The following is a 17,375-nucleotide window of genomic DNA, read 5'->3' as shown; positions in this document are numbered from 1 at the left end:
GGCGGGTTCTACGCGGGCCCAGGTGTCAGGTCCCGGCCCCTGCAGCTCCGCCCTCCCATCAGAGATTTGGGGAGGGGGCTTTCCACTATACACACGGACTCGGGGCTCGGGAGGGCAGTGGTGGGTGTGACCTCCGCCCCAGAGCCAGCCCGCCCACACCCGCGCACTCACTGGGACCTCAGGTGCCCCTGGCCGTGCTTCCTGTTGCCATGGAACGAGCCCCGGTACACCTGTCCATCGCGGTCCACCAGACAGCCGTGTCCTGGGGGAGGGGACGGCAACCTCGGCCTCCTGCCCCGCCAGGGACAGAACCGCTCCTGGGTCCGCCTGGACGTGGGGGCTGCTTAGGAGGCGGCTGGGTGGGCTCAGGACCTCCCCAGGGGCTGGACTGTCCTCCCGGCCTGAGGCCCTGGCGCCGGGGCGGTGGAAGCAGCCCGGCTCTGGCCCTCAGAGCCCATGCGTGTGTGTGTGTGTGGGGGGGGGGGTGGCGGCAGTGAGCCGGATCCCGCAGACGCCCGGCGTCCACGTCACGGCGCCGCGTGCTGCGTGATGCAGGCCCTCCCAGGGCACTCGGGTCTAGACGCAGTGGCCGGGGGCAGGGCAGCCGAGCTGCTGGGAAGACCTCGGGGACCACGTTGGGCAGGCCACCGGGGGGCCCAGCCGGTGGGGCCAGGTCCAGCTGCTGACCCCAGGTTGTGAGCACAGGGCCGCGGCCGTCGCCACCCAGCAGCAGGGCGCCAGGGTCGCGGGGTCTGGGGCGGAGAGAAGCCCCCTCCCCAGCCTGCTCCGCCGCCTGCCTTCTGGAGAGGGTGGCTGCACTTCCAGGCCACACAGGACGGCGCCTGGTCCATCAGCCGCCGCAGGCTTCACTCAGCCTCAGGCCCAGGGAGCTCGTGGCCTCCCCGTGGGTGGACATCGCCCGCCCCGGCACCCGCGGCCGCTCAGCACCTTCCCTGGCGCCCTGGACGAGCTCCCCCTCGTAGCGTCCCCCGGCCTTGTACTCCATGACGCCGCGGCCCTGAGGCTCCCCCGAGACAAACCGTCCTGTGTATGAGTTCCCTGTGCAGGAGAGGCGGTGACGCCGGTCAGAGACGGAGACGGATCAACCGCAGCCGGGAGGACGGCCGCGGGCCCGGCGGTCAGGACGTCTACACCCTGGGTTCCCCTCCGGCTCTGCTAACGTGGGCCTGGGTGGCAGTGGTGATGGCTCACGTGTGGCCCCCACCTCCTGGTTTTGGGCTGGCCGAATCCCAGCCTTCGTGGGCATCTGGGGAGCGAGCCGGGGGGGGGGCATTGAAGGGCTGAGGCTGAGTCCCAGGAGGCGGAGCTGAGCCCCTGCGTCCCCGGCAGTGTCCCCACCAGGGCTCGATGGGGCCGAGGCAGCCTTAACCGGAAAAGGAGACGAGGAGGAATCTCTTTTTTTAAAAAAAGATTTTTTTTTTTTTATTTATTTGCATGTCAGAGTCACAGAGAGGCAGAAAGAGAGAAAGAGAGAGAGGGGGCGGGAGGGGGAGGGGGAGGGAGGGAGACAGCTATCTTCCATCGCTGGTTCACTCCCCAAATGGCCACAACAGCCAGGGCTGGGCCAGGCTGAAGCCAGGAGCCAGGAGCTCCCTCCGGGTCTCCCACGTGGGTGCAGGGCCCAAGCTCTTGGACCATCGTCCACTGCTTCCCCAGGGGCATCAGCAGGGAGCTGGATTGGAAGTGGTGCAGCCGGGACTTCAGCCAGCGCCCATGCGGGATGCCGGCGTGGCAGGGGGCGGCCCAGGCCGGGAAGTGTCACGGGTGGGCCCTGGACCCCTCCCTGGGCCAGACCCTTCACGGCGTAATGGTGGCGCCCTGTAGCTGCCCTGGCAGGCCTGGCTGCTCGCTCCCCCCGGGGGGCGTCGGGGTGCACAGGCGGGACGCTCACCTGACCAGGCCCAGTACCGGCGGCCCTGGCCCGTGATCTCTCCGTCCACGAACTCGCCTTCGTAGTAACTCCCGTCTTTGAACAGCAACTTCCCACGACCTGGCCAAGAAACCCCACGGGGACGCCCGCATCTCACTCAGCTCCCACGCAGACGCCGACGCCACGCCGGGAGGCGGCGGGGAGGGAGGCGCCGCGGAGCCCCTGGCTCCTGACTGCAGCCAGGCCGGGCTCCCTGTCTCCGTCCCTCTTCCAAGCAACTAGCAAGTGCCAGCGTCCACTTTGTGGCCGGGAGAGCCGTGGGAGGCGCCCAAGTGCCTGGGCCCTGCACCCGCGGGGAGACCGGAGGGCGCTCCTGGCTTTGGATCGGCCCAGCTCCGGCGTGCGGACATCTGGGGAGTGAGCCAGTGGATGGAAGACTCTCTCTGCCTTTGAAATAAATCTAAAAATAGCAAATCTAAAAAAAACCTTGAAAACATTAAAAATGAAAGAAATTGGAACAATGGAGACAAATGAAGGCGGGTGCAGCTGTGAAGACGCCTGCCCCCCAGCCCCCTCCCCTCCAGCTTCTGCTCCTGGGCCCCCAGAACACCCCTCCCCCTCCCCCTCCTGTGCCCCCAGAATCCACCAGCACCCCCTCCTGGGCCCCCCAGCCCCCTCCCCCTTCCACTCCTGGGCCCCCCAGAACCCACCTGGGCCCCCCCAGCCCCCTCCCCTCCAGCTTCTGCTCCTGGGCCCCCAGAACACCCCTCCCCCTCCTGGGCCCCCAGAACACCCCTCCCTCTCCTGGGCCCCCAGAACACCCCTCCCCCTCCTGGGCCCCCAGAACACCCCTCCCTCTCCTGGGCCCCCAGAACACCCCTCCCCCTCCTGGGCCCCCCAGAACCCCTCAGCCCCCCCTCCTGGGCCCCCCCAGAACCCCTCAGCGCCCTACCCCTCTGGCTTCTGCTCCTGGGCCCCCCAAAACCCCTCCCCCTCCTGGGCCCTCACAGAAAACCCCAGCCCCTCCCCCTCCTGTGCCCCTCAAACCCCCCAGCCCCCTCCTGGGCCTCCCCAGCCCCCTCCCCTCCCATCTGGTTTCTGCTCCTGGGCGCCCCCAGAACTCCCCTCCCCCTCCTGGGCCCTCCGGAACCCCCCAGATCCCCTCCCCCTCCCCTCCGGGCTTCTGCTCCTGGGGGGCAGCAAGTTGTGGCTCAAGCGTTGCTGCAGGAATCTGGGGGGTGCACCAGCGGACGGAAGACCTGTTTCTCCGCTTTCCAAATAATCCCAAAATGAGTTTTTAAAAAGGGGGAAACCCAGCGGCCGGCGGCTGTGGCGTCTCCCTCGCTGGTCTAACCCGCCCCCCTGCACACCTGCCTGAGCCGCGCGCTTACACCGCAGCGCCCGGAGCACCCCGCTTTCTCCCAGGGTGGCAGGGACCCCCGCGCTCAGAGGGGGACCCTCCGGGGCGCCTGCCCAACAGGGGCCCTCACGCGCGCAGGCGCACCGAGAGCCAAGGTGAGCATCCCGGAGGGCGTGGGCCCGACCCGCAGACGCGGCCAGCGCGCGCGGTCACGCGTGGGCAGCCCTCCCGCTCCGCCGTCGTCTTACCGTGCGGCTTCCCTGCCCGCCACTCGCCTTCGTACCGGAAGAAGGCGTTGGAGAACACGCGGATGCCGTAGCCTGCGAGTGGACAGCGGGCGCGCGCGGTGACCGGCGGGCTTCTCCGGCCACGGCTCGCGGCGGCCAGGCCGGTCCTGAGGGACGGGCGCTGGCGGGCCGAGGCCGCCCGGTAACGGCGCGGGCGGCGGGGGGAGACCAAGCGCCCACCCCCAGCCCGGGCGGCCAGACCCTCGCCGCCGCCGCCGCCGCGGACGGAGGACAGCGCAGGGACACGGGCGCGCCCGCCCGGGGAGACCGGCCGGTGGTCGCCGAGCCCTCACCGTCCCGCGGCGGGAGCCGGCGCTCACGGCCTCCGCCGGCCGCAGCCATCTTGCCGCGGTGGGTTTCCCTAGCAACCGCCAGAGCCTTTTCCCATTGGCCCCTGGCCGCTGGGGGCGTGTCCCAGGGCGCAGGTCCCGGACGAGTACAATCTCTGGCGCGGAGCGCGCGCGGGCCCGGGGCCAGAAGGCGCTACTGCGCGCGCGCGGCGTGACGCACTTCCGGCGCTCCGTCCTTCCGCCTAGAGCGCCGCCCGCCAACGGCCTGGGCGTCCGCGCCGGAAGCGGAAATGGTTGGAGCTCCGGGCCCCGCCCCCGCGGCCATCTTGGAAGCCCCGGAGGCGGTGCCGCGGAGGACGGAGCGGAAGTTCCCGGGGCCGCTTCCCGGAGCCCGAGCGAAGCGCCGGCGGCTGCTGCCCCGCCGTCCCCTTCCCGCGGCCTGAGGGACCCCGCGGCTTGGCCGTCGCGGAGCTGCGAGGTGCCGGAGGCGGGCTGCGGGGCGCGGGGTTGGCCGGGCGGCGCCGCCTCCGCCGCTTCCCGGGCTGTCAAGGCCGCGGGCGGGGCCGCGCCGAGCCCCGGCGCGGTTGGTGGGGACCACGAGGGGCCCGGGGAGGGCCGAGTCCGGCCCCGGGAGCGGCCGGGCCGGGGTGGCCGGGTCCCGGAGGGCGGAGCCGGCAGCGAGCCGAGGGGGCCGGCCGGGCACGGGCCGAGCCCCGGAGGGCCCGCGAGGGGGTCCCGCGGCGGCCGCGGCCCTCGCCCGTGCCGGACGCCAGGCGTCCGCAGCCCGCGGAGCGGGAAGGGGCCGGTGGCCGCCGCCGCGCTGCGAGCCGGGCTCGGTGTCCAGCTGGGAGCGGCCCGACGGGGAAGTGGCTCCCGGCGCCCGGGTAAACTCAGAGTCCCCCGCCAAGGCGGGGACGCAGGCTGGGTCCGGGCCGGTCAGGGCTGCAGCTGGCGGCGTCGCCGGCGCGGGCCCGGGCGTGCCGGAGGCGTGGCGGGCGGGAGCGGTGCGGGCGGCCCGGGCCCGGGCTGCGGGAGGCGGACAGCGGCTGCAGGCCGCCCGCACCCGGAGCAGCTGGCGCGCGTGCAGCCGCGGGGGAGGCAGGCGGCCGGCTCCCCGCCGCGCGGAGCCGCGTGCGGGCGCTCAGGGCCTGGGCCGCGCGCGCCCCGGCTGGACGTGGCCGGCTGGACGTCCGGGCTCCTGCGCTGCTCGGGGGCCGGGAGGCCGGGCGCGGTGTGCCTGCGCGGCTGGGGGCCGGGCGCGGCTGTGTCGCTGTGTGTGTCGCTGTGAGGCCGGGTGTGCGGCTGTGACTGTCAGGCTGTGTGAGGCTGTGTGTGTGTGGCTGTGTCGCTGTGAGGCCGTGTGTGCGGCTGTGACTGTCAGGCTGTGTGAGGCTGTGTGTGTGTGGCTGTGTCACTGTGAGGCCGTGTGTGTGTGGCTGTCACTGTGTGGCTGTATGAGGCCGTGTGTGCGGCTGTGACTGTCAGGCTGTGTGTGACCGTGTGTGCGGCTGTGACTGTCAGGCTGTGTGAGGCCGTGTGTGCGGCTGTGTCACTGTGAGGCCGTGTGTGAGGCTGTGACTGTCAGGCTGTGTGGCTGTGTGAGGCCGTGTGGGCGGCTGTGTGTGGTGTCACTGTGTGGCTGTGTGTGTCACTGTGTGTGTCACTGTGAGACCGTGTGTGTGTGGCTGTCACTGTGTGGCTGTATGAGGCCGTGTGTGTGGCTGTGACTGTCAGGCTGTGTGTGACCGTGTGTGTGGCTGTGTCGCTGTGTGTGTGGCTGTGTCGCTGTGTGTGTCACTGTGAGGCCGGGTGTGCGGCTGTGTCACTGTGCGGCTGTGTGAGGCCGTGTGTGCGGCTGTGTCACCGTGCGGCCTCAGGCAGAGGGTCGAGTGCTGTAGCCAGCGCAGGTTCTGGGCCCGGCCTCCTCCTGGTAGCGCCCGGCCTCCTCCTGGTAGCGCCTGGCCCACGCGCTGCGCCACCTGAACGAGCCCGGAAGCCGAGTCCCGGCGCACAGCCACGCTGCTGCACGCAGACGGCTGCGGCCTCGTGGAAGGGCCGGAGCTGCGTGCTTGTTTACTTGAAAGGCCGAGTGAGAGGAGAGAGATCTTCCCTCCGCCGATGCCCTGCCCACACGCCCGCAGCGGCCTGGGCCGTCCTCTGTGGCCTTCCCAGGCGTGTCGGTGGGAACGTGGGGCAGGAGTGGGGCAGCCGGGCCTGGGGCCAGTCCTGCGATCCGGGACGCTGGGGCCCCAAGTGGCAGCTACACTGCCAAGTGTCACCCCCAGGGGCTGGGGAAGCGTCCGCTGCAGACCCTGGGCCGCCTCTTGGCGCCGGCGAAGTCCGACGTCTCCAGAGGGGCTGGTTTGGCGCCGCTGGGCTCAGCCAGAGATGGGTTCTGGGTTCAGCCGCACCAGCAGCTGCCGACCGGCTGGGGCAGCTCTTGCCGCTGTGAGCCTCCGCGTTCTCCCCGTGCACCCCTGGGGGGCCAGGAAGCGGAGCCTGGCGTGGGCCTGTCCTCCCTGCCCTCCCCCTGCACCTCACCTTGGGCTCCGAGGGTCGGCTCAGCCTGCTTGGGGGCGGAGCTGTCACCTGGCGTGGACGCGGGGTTTCCACTGAGACACATTCCTGCTCTGTGAGGGGATCAGGTGGGGTGACGGACGTGGCCTGCGGCAGCTGGGTCCTCCCCGGTGGGTGGGGCAGCTTGTTGAATAGTGGAGAGGGCGGGCCGGCGCCGGGGCTCACTAGGCTAATCCTCCGCCTGCGGCGCCGGCACCCCGGGTTCTAGTCCCGGTTGGGGCGCCGGATTCTGTCCTGGTTGCCCCTCTTCCAGGCCAGCTCTCTGCTGTGGCCCGGGAGTGCAGTGGGGGATGGCCCAAGTGCTTGGGCTCTGCACCCCATGGGAGACCAGGAGAAGCACCCGGCTCCTGCCTTCGGTTCGGCGCAGCGCCGGCCACAGCGGCCATTGGAGGGTGAACCAACGAAGGAAGACCTTTCTCTCTGTCTCTCTCTCTGTGTCCACTCTGCCTGTCAAAACAAAACAAAACAGTGGGGAGGGTCGCCGCCAGTCGGCACGAGAGAAACGGCACAGCCTGCCCGCGTGCCGCGTGGCGCTGTGCTCCCCACGGAGGTGAGGCCTGGCCGTGGGAGGACGCGCGCAGAGGAGCCGGGCAGCGCCTGCGGCCGTGGCGGGGGAGCTGTGCGTGCTGCCCGGGCCGTCCCGGGCCGCGTCCTCGCGTCCGCCGTCCGCACGGCCTCTGCCCGCTTGTTCCTTCTGAACGGGGCCTGCGGGGACGGGAGATGCTGCGCTGGGCGTTCCCACCTCGGCTGCCTCGTGAGTGTCTGTTTTCCCGCAGTGACAGGATGTCTGAAGGGGACAGTGTCGGCGATTCGGTCCACGGGAAGCCCTCGGTGGTGTACCGGTTCTTCACGAGACTCGGACAGGTGGGTGGACGGGGCGCCGAGTGCGTGGGAGAGCGCGCTGACCAGGGTGGCCGAGTGTGCATGTGAGTGTGCGTGGGAGAGCGCGCTGACCGGGGTAGTCGGGCGCCGAGTGCACGTGCGTGTTGGGAGAGCGCGCTGACCGGGGTGCCGAGTGCACGTGCGTGTTGGGAGAGCGCGCTGACCGGGGGGGTCGGGGTGCCGAGTGCGCGTGCGTGTTGGGAGAGCGCGCTGACCGGGGTGGTCGGGGTGCCGAGTGCGCGTGCGTGTTGGGAGAGCGCGCTGACCGGGGTGGTCAGGGCGCCGAGTGCGCGTGCGTGTTGGGGAGAGCGCGCTGGCCAGGGTGGTCGGGGTGGTCGAGTGCGCGTGCGTGTTGGGAGAGCGCGCTGGCCAGGGTGGTCGGGGTGGTCGAGTGCGCGTGCGTGTTGGGAGAGCGCGCTGACCGGGGTGGTCGGGGTGGTCGAGTGCGCGTGCGTGTTGGGAGAGCGCGCTGACCGGGGTGGTCGGGGTGCCGAGTGCGCGTGCGTGTTGGGAGAGCGCGCTGACCGGGGTGGTCAGGGCGCCGAGTGCGCGTGCGTGTTGGGGAGAGCGCGCTGGCCAGGGTGGTCGGGGTGGTCGAGTGCGCGTGCGTGTTGGGAGAGCGCGCTGGCCAGGGTGGTTGGGGTGGTCGAGTGCGCGTGCGTGTTGGGAGAGCGCGCTGACCGGGGTGGTCGGGGTGCCGAGTGCGCGTGCGTGTTGGGAGAGCGCGCTGACCCTCTCCCCGGAGCTCTGAAGGTTGGGCTCAGGCGTCGGGCGACATCTTTGCTCAGCCCCAGGCGTGCGCTGGCAGAGGGGCCGTGGCTGGCTGTGCGGTGCTGTGCTGTCGAGGCCGCCACGGGGCGGAGGGTGTGGGAGTTGGGGGCCACGCCTGCTCTCAGCCACGTCTGTGTGGGGTGTGTGTTTGCTTTATAAATCAATGAAAACACGAGAACCACTCTTAGCTTGCAGGTGGTGGCCTCTGCTCCGCTGTGGCTGCCCGCTCCCCCAGCCACCGTGTGGACAAGGTTGCTGGCCCCCGCGCCCGAGTGCGTGGCCGTAGCGTGGGCTCGGGAAACGCAGGTCACGGCCGAGAGACGGCTGACGCCGGGCGTCGCGCTGTGCTCGCCCTCGGTCTGCCGCGGGCTGTCGCTGGGCGGTGCGGAGCTCCCTGGTGTTCTACTCTTTGGAGTTTTGAGCAGAACAGCGCAGCAGAGCGGCCTGCCGAAGCGGGAGCCGGGTCTGGGCGTACTCTGTGCTCTGTGCTCACGCGCGCGGTTTCCGTGAATGGAGGTTGAAAAGTACATTTGCAGATCAGCACTGAACGTGTGCGTGTCCCGTGTGTGTCCGTGCGCCCCTCAGCACGCCGCCCTGTGGGAGCCTGGGTGGGACGGCGACGTGGGTGTGCTTTCTGCGTGGTCCGCGGCGGTGCTGCCTCGGGGGTGCAGGTGGCTCCCCTGGGCCCCCCGAGTAGGGGTGGAGTCGCTGCTGAGAGGTGGCCTGCTTCAGGACTCCGCAGGTTTGGGCTGTGCCGTCGCTGCATGGCGCCGAGACGGGTGTGCGAGACAGACAGACACGGCGCGCTGTTTTTAAATGGAAGCAGCCACAGCCGGAAGGACGCGAAGTTGGGTGCAGTGGGAGGTCCAGGGCCCCCTTCACGCCTCTGACCTCTTGTCTCTCCAGGTGTATCAGTCCTGGCTGGACAAATCCACGCCTCACACGGCGGTGCGATGGGCCGTGACGCTGGGCCTGAGCTTCGTCTACGTGGTCAGAGTCTACCTGTTACAGGTGGGTGCGGGCGGCCGACGAGACTCGGCGCGCTCCGTGGTGCTAGTGTGGTGTTGGTGTTGGTGATGCGGTTTGGTTTCAGGGAGATGGCTGCTATCGATTATTCTTCAGTCAGGCACTGAATTTAGGGAACGTTTCAGTGACTGTCTTTAAAGATGTATTTTACTTGAAAGGTAGAATTACAGAGAGAGAGGGAGAGACTGAGACAGAGAGATCTTCCATCTGCTGGTTCACTCCCCAGATGGCTGCAACAACTGGGCCAGGCTGAAGCCAGGAGCCAAGAACTTCCTCTGGGTCTCCCACGCAGGTACAGGGCCCAAGCACTTGGGCCATCTTCTACTGCTTTCCTAGGCCACAGCAGAGAGCTGGATCGGAAGAGGAGCAGCCAGGATTTGAACCAGCGCCCACATGGGATGCCGGTGCTCCAGGCCAGGGCTTTACCTGCTGCGCCACAGCCGGCCCCTTCTGGGAGATCTTGGCAGGCCTGGAGATGAGGTTCCTGGTCTGTGTGTCCCAGGAGGGCAGGGCAGGGCCCTTGGCCACGGTGTTTTCTCATCTGGAACGTGAGCGGTGCCTCCTCATGCTACCAGGATTTAGGATGTGGGTCCTTGCGGCGGCACCTTGGTTCCCTGGGCTCGATGGTGCGTCCAGGACTGTGGACGGCACACTGGAACTCGCTCGTGGCTGGCTGAGTGAGGACAGTGGGCCTTTCTGTGGTGGACGCTCTGTGGTTGACGTGGACGTCACCGCACTTCGTTTTAGTGTTTTTTTTTTTTTTTTTTTTTTTTTTGACAGAGTGGACAGTGAGAGAGAGAAAGGTCTTCCTTTGCCGTTGGTTGACCTTGCAATGGCCGCCGCGGCCGGCGCACCGCGCTGATCCGAAGGCAGGAGCCAGGTGCTTCTCCTGGTCTCCCATGGGGTGCAGGGCCCAAGCACTTGGGCCATCCTCCACTGCACTCCCGGGCCACAGCAGAGAGCTGGCCTGGAAGAGGGGCAACCGGGACAGAATCCGGCGCCCCGACCGGAACTAGAACCCGGGGTGCCGGCGCCGCAGGCAGAGGATTGGCCTAGTGAGCCGCGGCGCCGGCTAGAGTTTCTTTTTTTTTTTTTTTTTTTTTTTTTTTTTTAGAGTTTCATTTTTTAATGTGTGACTTGGTTCCTTCTCTGACAGGAAGATCAGGGTTCACATGGGCGGGGTGCAGCTCCGGGTTGGGTTGCCTGAGGGAGCAGCCCTCAGGGCCTGCCCTGCGCTCCAAGGGGCGTGGGCGTGAGCTCGACTTCGCAGTCCAGGACCGCGTCTGAACGATGTTTAGGCAGGGAAGGATTGTTTCTATGAAAAGGCTCCGCTTCTGCAGTTAGTGACGCAGCCCGGTCTCATGGGGAAACCTGACGCCCTTGAGTGTTCAATCCAGGACCAGAGACAGGGTCCCGTCTCGGCCCATTCCCCGATGCTCGCGGTGGCTGGCTGGGCCGGCACGGGGCGCTGGGCGCTCTGTCCAGGTTTCCCGCGTGGGTGGCGGGCACCCAGCTACCTGAGACTCACTGCCGCCTCCCCAGGTGCCCTGGCTGGAGCCGGGGGTCACTCTGGGGGTCACACCTAGGTATCTGTGGGGCAGAGGTGTCCTGAGCTGCGGTTTGACTTGGGGCATTCGAGAGGAGCCGCGCGCCGGGGTCTCCTGCGTCTCCCTCTCCTCTGCTTTGCTTTGTAAACCTGGCTCTGCGTCCCTGGTCGGGCAAAGCCGCGACACTCTGCCCTGCAGGTGTCCGCCGGGGCTGCCGGCCGGCGTCCTCAGAGGGCGGCGAGGTGCCTGGCTGAGCCCGTGGCCTCAGGGCAGCCACAGAAGAGCTTCTGCCTCTCGAAGGTTTGGGGCCTGGGGTGACCGCGTTGGTGTCCCGCGTTTGAGACAAAATGGAGATCACCGCTGCTCGTGTCCGACTCCGCCCCCGGCGGCCGGGCTGCTCACGGCGCGCCCCCTGTGTTGCAGGGCTGGTACATCGTGACCTACGCCTTGGGGATCTACCACCTCAACCTCTTCATAGCGTTCCTCTCCCCCAAGGTGGACCCTTCCCTCATGGAGGACTCAGGTAGGGCGAGCCGCGCCGCACGGGCCCTGCTGCCTTCTTTCGGCCGCTTTTGGCAAATGTTGATTTGTGCTTCTGTACCTCAGTGCCACACAGCTGACGAGCGGCGTGTGTGCGGTGGAGTCTGTGCTTTCTCTTAAAGTCCTTTTCCTTAAAGTCTGGTGCGAGTCTTCGGAAGCAGTGCCGTCACGCCGTGGACCAGGCTCCTGGGCGCTCTGCCGCGAGGCCCTCCAGTGCAGGGGTGCTCGGGGCGAGCCGGCGTGTGACACGGGTGACAGTGCTAGGAGCATCACCGGTGCCCGCCCTCTGCCTTTCAGATGACGGCCCGTCGTTGCCAACCAAGCAGAACGAGGAATTTCGCCCCTTCATTCGAAGGCTTCCGGAGTTCAAGTTTTGGTGAGCCGACTCCGCCGGTGCTTACAGGGGCTTGTGCCGGGAGCGGCCGCGAGACCCGAGAGTAGACCAAGTCCTGTCTTTAGCCTGCAGTCCGGGCTTCTTAAAGAAATGAGTTGTGTGCTGTCTGTGACCCAGAAGTGACCTGAGGAGACCACGGGCTCCCGGGGCAGACCCCCCTCGCAGCTTCCCCTCCTTGGCGTTCACACCAGAGCTGGGAGCTGCTCTGTGCTCTGCAGGCCACGCCCCCGCTCGGGCCGCCCGGGCCTCAGCCACCTGGCGTTGGTGCGGAGCTGCAGAACTAGGGGGACTGGCCCTGGGGACTGGCCCCTCTGCAGGCCTCGGGTCGGGGAATGAGGAGGGGTGGGTGCGGCACCTCGTGTGCCCCGGCCTTCCTGGCCGTCAGAGCCCCAGGAGTGCTGTGACCTTGTCCGTCTGCCTGTCTGGTGCTGTCCACTCGGCGCCGCCCTTCACCCTGCGGCCCTGGTGCTGTGTGGGCAGTGAGAGGGAAGGGGTCCTGGAAGCCCCCCGGGACCCTGTATCCCTCTGCAGGGAGCTGGCTCAGGAGGGCGGCGTGCAGGGTCGGGGCAGTGGTGGCCACAGCTCCTCCCGCACCTCCCGTCCTCAGAACCCGCCCCGGACAGCGTCTCGGAAGGTGTGGGGCCTGGGGCTCAGCAGAGGAGAGGGGAGCCCGGCTTCAGCACGGCCATCTCAGACCCAGAGTGACAGTCGGGAGAAAACTTAGCTTCGGGGACCGAGAGGAGGACGCGGCCGTGGTCACGTGGGTGCTTGTACTTAAGGCACACGCAGGCCCCACGTGCCAGCCGCTGCCCAGGGCTCGGCATACGCACACCTTCGGGTGCTCCGGGCCGCGGGTGAAGGCAGGAGCCACCAGCGGGGCCCTGGTGCGCACGGCGCAGGCGCTGACCCGTCTTTCCTGTAGGCACGCGGCTACCAAGGGCATCCTGGTGGCCATGGTCTGCACCTTCTTCGAGGCGTTCAACGTCCCGGTGTTCTGGCCGATCCTGGTGATGTACTTCATCATGCTCTTCTGTATCACCATGAAGCGGCAGATAAAGGTGGGCACGCCCGGGCCGGGGACGCCCCTCCACGCGGTGGCCGTGAGGAGCCCAGACCCGGTGCCTGTGGTCAGCTCCTCAGTCGGGTCCACCCCGCCCCCCAGCCTGTCTAGGAGGAGAGTGGGGGAGGGGTCGTGTGGCTGAGGTCCCCGGGACGTGTTCCTGGGTCAGCTGGGCGGTGCAGGCGGGGCGAGGAGCAAGCCCCTGGGCCCTGGTGTGACGGTCACTGGCGGGGGAGATGGGGCACACGGCTGGCCAGGGCGCGGGCCGGAGTGATGCGGTCTGTCTCTCCCCAGCACATGATTAAATACCGGTACATCCCATTCACGCACGGGAAGAGGAAGTACACGGGCAAGGAGGACGCGGGCAAGACCTTTGCTAGCTAGGAGCTGGAGTCGTCACTCGGTCGGAGCGGTTTGGAGCCATTGTAACAAGGCCTTTTCTCTTCACATAAAGTAGTTGATTACGAGGGAGTTGAATTTTCTTTTTAAAAAGGAGCCTCCAATTATTTGTAACTGAAATACCAGGTTCTGGAAGGAACTGCACTTAAACCAAATTGCATTGATTCGTTCCCTGTGATGTTCATGTTTCAGACGGAAGGAACTGTTGTCAGCCACAGGCTCGGGAGGCCGGGTGGGGGAGGCCAGTGACAGCCGTGGTGCCGGAGCCGGAGCGCGGCGACAGTGGCTGCTCACGGCTCAGCCGCCCTGCTGACCGCCCGCCCGCCCCGCCCCGCGCCGGAGCGAGGACGCAGCCTGCAGGGCGCGGTGCAGGAACGCGAGGTGACCTCCCGGGCGGGGGGTCACCACGGCAGTGACTCAAAGCTCTGTTCTTAACTACCGCGATTGGAACTATAAATATATATTCTATTTTAATTGTTTGAGATTATTCTGGCGGGTTTCTTTGGTGCATGGAGTTTGGTTAATTTACATGCGTCCAGGCAGCGGCCCGGGTTTCTGTGGAGCAGGCCCTGCCCACTCGCCGTCTCCCCGAGTGAAAACAACACGGACACTTCACGGAGGGACTTTAATTCCGGCTTTGGTGGCGTCTTCATCCAGCACTCCTGGGGAGAACCCTCTGCCGACAGCACCACAGGTGAGGCCGTGGCGCGGGGCATGGGGACGCGGGACGGGAGTGGACAGCTGCCCCGTGGGCTGTGTTCCCGCGGCACCTGCCTTCACCTGCGGGCTCTCCTCGGCCGTCTGCAGGCCCGATCTGAGCTGAGGCCTCACCAAGTCCTTTTCTGTTCCCGACGTGTCGCCTGGGAGGACGTTCCAGGCGGCACCTGTCGCCAGTCACAGCACTGGGGTCGCTTGTGTCCAGTGTGGTGGTGAACCTGGGAGGGTGTGGTGCGGCGCTCGGGCAGGGAGGACGGGCGCCCGGCCGACCCAGGACAGGGGGCCTGGAGCTGCTCCGCCTGGGTCAGGGCCTCAGCCAAAAGCCAGTCCCGTGGAGGCGTCTGGCAGGAGGCGTGACCGGTGAGAAGAGGTGGGCGCTTCACTGTTCTGCAGCTTGGCCTCTGCGACCCACCTAGCCGTCCCGTGGGGTTCGTCTCTTAGATGCCCGTGGCCAGGTTCTGTCCCTGCAGTCCAAGGCACCAGGCAGTACCGGATCGAGGCAGGCAGCCGGGGTGGGTGGCGGCTCCGGGGGCCTCGGCGCTAGGACAACGTCCAGTGCACTCAGCCTGCTCTGCCCACTCTCTCCCCGTGTGCGTGGCGGCAGCGTCGTGGAAGGCTGGGGCCCTCGCTGTGGGGGCCGCACCAGGGCCAGGGAAGAACTGCAGGGACCCCGGCCTCTGCCCGCCACCCGGGGGACGCCTGCTTCCTCGAGCTGCCGGGCTCCCTTCTGACCACAGCCCCCTCCCCACGGGTCCGTGGCCTCTGCACGCCTGAGGCTCCTAGTGGTTTTCTTGAAACACGCAGGGGGAGGGGTCCTGGCTGCTTCGGGGAGGAAGAAACCCAGACCCTGCAGGGGGTCGGGGGGCAGCCGCAGGGCGGGGCGGCGAAGTCCAGCGAGCATCCCAGCTCCCGGTGGACCTGACGCCGGGCTCTCCCCTCCGGCCCTGGGGGCGGGCTCAGCGGTAGTGGCGCAGGTACACCAGCCTCTGGGGAGCAAACTTCTCCCTGCACAAGGGACACTCCGCCTGCAGAAGGGCCGTCACCCCGGCTGTGGGCACTGGCTGTGGGCGTGCACCGTGGCTCCCGCCCCCAGCCAGGACACAGCGTGGACACGGCGCTGCCTCCTTCAGCCCAGGACCAAGGAGGGGACGCTCACGGGCACGGCTGGCTGCAGGCCGTCACACGCACACCGCTGTGTGGGCCTCCGGGTCGCCCCGTCAGCCTAGCTCTGGGAGGGACGGGATTGGGTGCCCTCTGTGCTGCCGTGGAGCACGGCATGCTGGGAGCCTAGCGCCTGGCCGTGTTTCCAAAGAAAAAAGCTGTGCGCTCTGCCGTTCAGAGCCCAGCGTGCGGCCCAAGCGCTGGCCTGGCCAGGCCGTGAGGCTCCTGGGGCCTCCCCGCCCCTTTCACAACACGTCGACCTTTGGCCCCAGGCGAGCCCCGTGCCACGGCCGAGGGCTCTGACCCTGGGAGGCGGCACCCACCTTGGTGCCGCACCACTCGGTGATGCACTCCCAGCAGAAGAGGTGGCCGCAGGGCGTGGCCGTGGTGTGCCTGCGCTCCTCCAGGCACAGCGTGCACAGGGGGCTGGGAACCGCTCTGTCTTCCGGGGGGCCCCTGGGGAGGGCAGGGGCGCCATCAGGGTGAGCGCCGTCAGCCTCCCGGTGCCCGGGCCCGCCTGGGGGGCCGCGTGCGCACCTGTGGTGGGACAGGTGGCGGTGCAGCGTCCACTCCTTCCTGGCGCGCTGCCTCTGCCGGAAGCCGTGCAGCTGCAGCCCCACGGACAGCGCCAGGTGCAGCAGGGAGAGCAGCCCCAGCAGCCGGTAGCTCGCGCGGGCCCTCAGGTCCTCTCCAGGCGGGCGGCGGGCGCGGAGCTGTCGAGGCAGTCGGGCCCGGGCCCACCCCCGTCAAGACTGAGGGGACCTGGCCCTGAGGTCAGCCGGGTGGTCTGACCAGAATCTCGGGGAGGGGGCGCCCCGCAGCAGACTCCTCTGGGCATCGGTGCTGAGGGTCCGAGCCACAGGGCTGGGCAGGCAGGGACAGACGGAACCAGCGCAGCCCCCTCGGAGCGCAGCCAGGCGAGCCCCCGTTTCCGCCTGTGTCGCAGCGGCTCAGCAAACACGCTGACCGCTCAGGCGGCCGCCGGGCTGTGTGGGGCGGGCTGACTGCGGGGGCCACACTGCCCGGTCCTCGGGTCAGGCGCAGGCAGGCTGCCGGCGGGGACACTGACCCGCGGCCGGGGACCCTACCCCTCGGTCAGGGCAGCGGGCGAGGCGGGCCCCCAGAGGACGTGGCTGCAGCCCGGGGGGGGGGGGTCGCGGCCCCGCTACTTACGTAGGTGACCCCCGTGAGCCTCTTGGCCAGGTGGTAGAAGGCGCCGTGGATGTAGAACCAGGCGACGTGCAGCCGCTGCAGGCAGGCCAGGCCCTGCCTGAGGACGCGGAGCGCCCGCTGCAGCGCCCGCCGCTGCGGCTCCGTGAGCGCGGCCGCCCGGAGCCGCAGCCAGGGCCGCAGCCCGCGCCGGGCGCCGGCGCCGTCGGCCTGCAGCTCCTGCTCCAGGGGCAGCAGGGCCTTGTCCAGCGCGTAGGGCAGGACGGCGTGCAGCGCCACCAGGACGCCGCGGCGCAGCCGGGAGGGCACGCGCTGCCGGGACGGGTCCACCTGCACGAGGCCCACGTACTCCTCCCCGAGGGTCTGGTAGCCTGAGGGAGGGGCGGGGGTCGGGGTCGGGGTCGGGGTCGGGGCCGGGGCCGGGGCCGGGGCCGGGGTCGGGGCCGCTCCCACCGCCCCGGACTCCGGGGCCTCGGCCTGGCCGCCTCCCCACCCGACCTGCCCGAGGCTCGCGTGGATGCGGAGAAAACCGCAGGGCTCGGCTCCCGGCCTGGCCCCCTCGGGCCCTCCTGACCCCCCGGCCAACCGTGGTGCCCCTGCCCAGGTCCCTCGGGGTCACCCCTCAAGCCTCAACCGCGCAGGGCCGCTGCTCCCCCGCTCGCCCTCCCCGAGGCCCGCGGTCACCGCGTGCTGGACCCCCGGGCACCGCCGCCGACGGATGCGGGCGGGCCGGGGTCAGCCACCCTCGGGCGCTACCTGCGGCCGTCGTGAGGCCCAAGTAGGCCAGGTCCGAGAGCAGCTCGACCTCCCGCCGCCACTCCAGCCACCTCCTCGCCCCTGGGGAGAGAGAGGCCGGCACTCGGGGAGGCGGGGTCCGCCGGGCCCGCGGGCGGGGGCGCCGCGGCCCACCCCCGGCTCACCCGCCAGGCTGTGCAGGGCGCCGCCCGCCGCGCTCCGCAGCTCGCCGCGGTACTGCTCGTCCTTCTGCGCCGCGCGCACCACCTCGGCGGGGCTGGCGGCTCGCGCCATGGCTGCCGGGCCCTGGCAGGCCACGCCCCCGCCGGCGACGCCATGACGGCGACGCAGCGCAGCTGTGGGCGCGGGCCTTGTGCGTCACGCTTCCGGGGGCGGGGTCTGATGACGGGCCCGGGGGCGGGGCCGCAGCCTGGCCGCCACGGGGGGCGTTCCCGCCCGCACCAAGCGCCTCCTCCCCGCAGGAATGGAGAGACTGGGGGTCCCCGTTCTCGGCCCCTCCCCGCAAGGCCCAGGGGGCGCCCCCGGTGTAACGCGCCGCGGACAGCCC

The 17,375-nt window shown here is 69.1% G+C and overlaps 4 protein-coding genes across 5 annotated transcripts in view; 1 reads left to right on the top strand and 3 right to left on the bottom strand.

Moving 5' to 3' along the window:
* The window catches only part of LOC127488801 (MORN repeat-containing protein 1), a 31,473-nt gene extending 30,431 nt beyond the window's left edge, over nt 1-1,042 (bottom strand). Inside the window, exons 1-2 of one of the 2 annotated variants that reach the window (XM_070077103.2) lie at nt 949-1,042; nt 172-262 (exon numbers count right to left, since the gene is read on the bottom strand). In XM_070077103.2, the coding sequence (XP_069933204.2) occupies nt 172-262; nt 949-1,006 (149 nt within the window). In that variant the 5' untranslated portion in view covers nt 1,007-1,042. The remainder of the gene's footprint in view (nt 1-171; nt 263-948) is intronic. The other variant, XM_089299361.1, reaches the window with a different exon arrangement.
* Nucleotides 1,043-1,416: 374 nt separating this feature from the next.
* On the bottom strand, nt 1,417-4,002 carry LOC149125861 (MORN repeat-containing protein 1-like). Its single transcript, XM_089299362.1, has 4 exons — nt 3,832-4,002; nt 3,500-3,571; nt 1,913-2,011; nt 1,417-1,693 (listed from the first exon to the last, which is right to left on the bottom strand). Exons 1-4 carry the CDS (start codon nt 3,878-3,880, stop codon nt 1,683-1,685), a joined length of 231 nt encoding a protein of 76 aa, XP_089155488.1. The 5' UTR covers nt 3,881-4,002; the 3' UTR covers nt 1,417-1,682.
* Nucleotides 4,003-4,145: 143 nt separating this feature from the next.
* Nucleotides 4,146-13,503, top strand: RER1 (retention in endoplasmic reticulum sorting receptor 1). The gene is made up of 7 exons (XM_070077109.2): nt 4,146-4,306; nt 7,182-7,269; nt 8,965-9,069; nt 11,055-11,154; nt 11,469-11,547; nt 12,488-12,623; nt 12,920-13,503. Exons 2-7 carry the CDS (start codon nt 7,189-7,191, stop codon nt 13,007-13,009), a joined length of 591 nt encoding a protein of 196 aa, XP_069933210.1. The 5' UTR covers nt 4,146-4,306; nt 7,182-7,188; the 3' UTR covers nt 13,010-13,503.
* Nucleotides 13,504-13,635: 132 nt separating this feature from the next.
* On the bottom strand, nt 13,636-17,165 carry PEX10 (peroxisomal biogenesis factor 10). The gene is made up of 6 exons (XM_070077107.2): nt 16,993-17,165; nt 16,829-16,909; nt 16,076-16,443; nt 15,440-15,615; nt 15,226-15,358; nt 13,636-14,766 (listed from the first exon to the last, which is right to left on the bottom strand). Exons 1-6 carry the CDS (start codon nt 17,099-17,101, stop codon nt 14,698-14,700), a joined length of 936 nt encoding a protein of 311 aa, XP_069933208.1. The 5' UTR covers nt 17,102-17,165; the 3' UTR covers nt 13,636-14,697.
* Nucleotides 17,166-17,375: the final 210 nt, after the last annotated feature.

The sequence above is a fragment of the Oryctolagus cuniculus genome, chromosome 7 (assembly GCF_051225735.1).
Source record: "Oryctolagus cuniculus isolate XC-2025 breed Fujian yellow rabbit chromosome 7, ASM5122573v1, whole genome shotgun sequence".
NCBI lineage: Eukaryota > Metazoa > Chordata > Mammalia > Lagomorpha > Leporidae > Oryctolagus > Oryctolagus cuniculus.
The sequence above is the reverse complement of the archived record's forward strand: the minus strand, read 5'-3'. Positions and strand labels throughout refer to the sequence as shown.

Coding starts and splice junctions, on each gene's coding strand:
- RER1 (XM_070077109.2), top strand. CDS start 7,189: ATGTCTGAAGGGGACAGTGTCGGCGATTCGGTCCACGGGAAGCCCTCG. Junction 7,270..8,964: donor TCTTCACGAGACTCGGACAG/GTGGGTGGACGG, acceptor TTGTCTCTCCAG/GTGTATCAGTCCTGGCTGGA. Junction 11,548..12,487: donor CTTCCGGAGTTCAAGTTTTG/GTGAGCCGACTC, acceptor TCTTTCCTGTAG/GCACGCGGCTACCAAGGGCA.
- LOC149125861 (XM_089299362.1), bottom strand. CDS start 3,880: ATGGCTGCGGCCGGCGGAGGCCGTGAGCGCCGGCTCCCGCCGCGGGAC. Junction 3,572..3,831: donor CCGGCTCCCGCCGCGGGACG/GTGAGGGCTCGG, acceptor GTCCACTCGCAG/GCTACGGCATCCGCGTGTTC. Junction 2,012..3,499: donor GCGGGCAGGGAAGCCGCACG/GTAAGACGACGG, acceptor TTTCTTGGCCAG/GTCGTGGGAAGTTGCTGTTC.
- PEX10 (XM_070077107.2), bottom strand. CDS start 17,101: ATGGCGCGAGCCGCCAGCCCCGCCGAGGTGGTGCGCGCGGCGCAGAAG. Junction 16,910..16,992: donor CGCCCTGCACAGCCTGGCGG/GTGAGCCGGGGG, acceptor CTCTCTCCCCAG/GGGCGAGGAGGTGGCTGGAG. Junction 15,359..15,439: donor CGCCACCTGTCCCACCACAG/GTGCGCACGCGG, acceptor TGCCCTCCCCAG/GGGCCCCCCGGAAGACAGAG.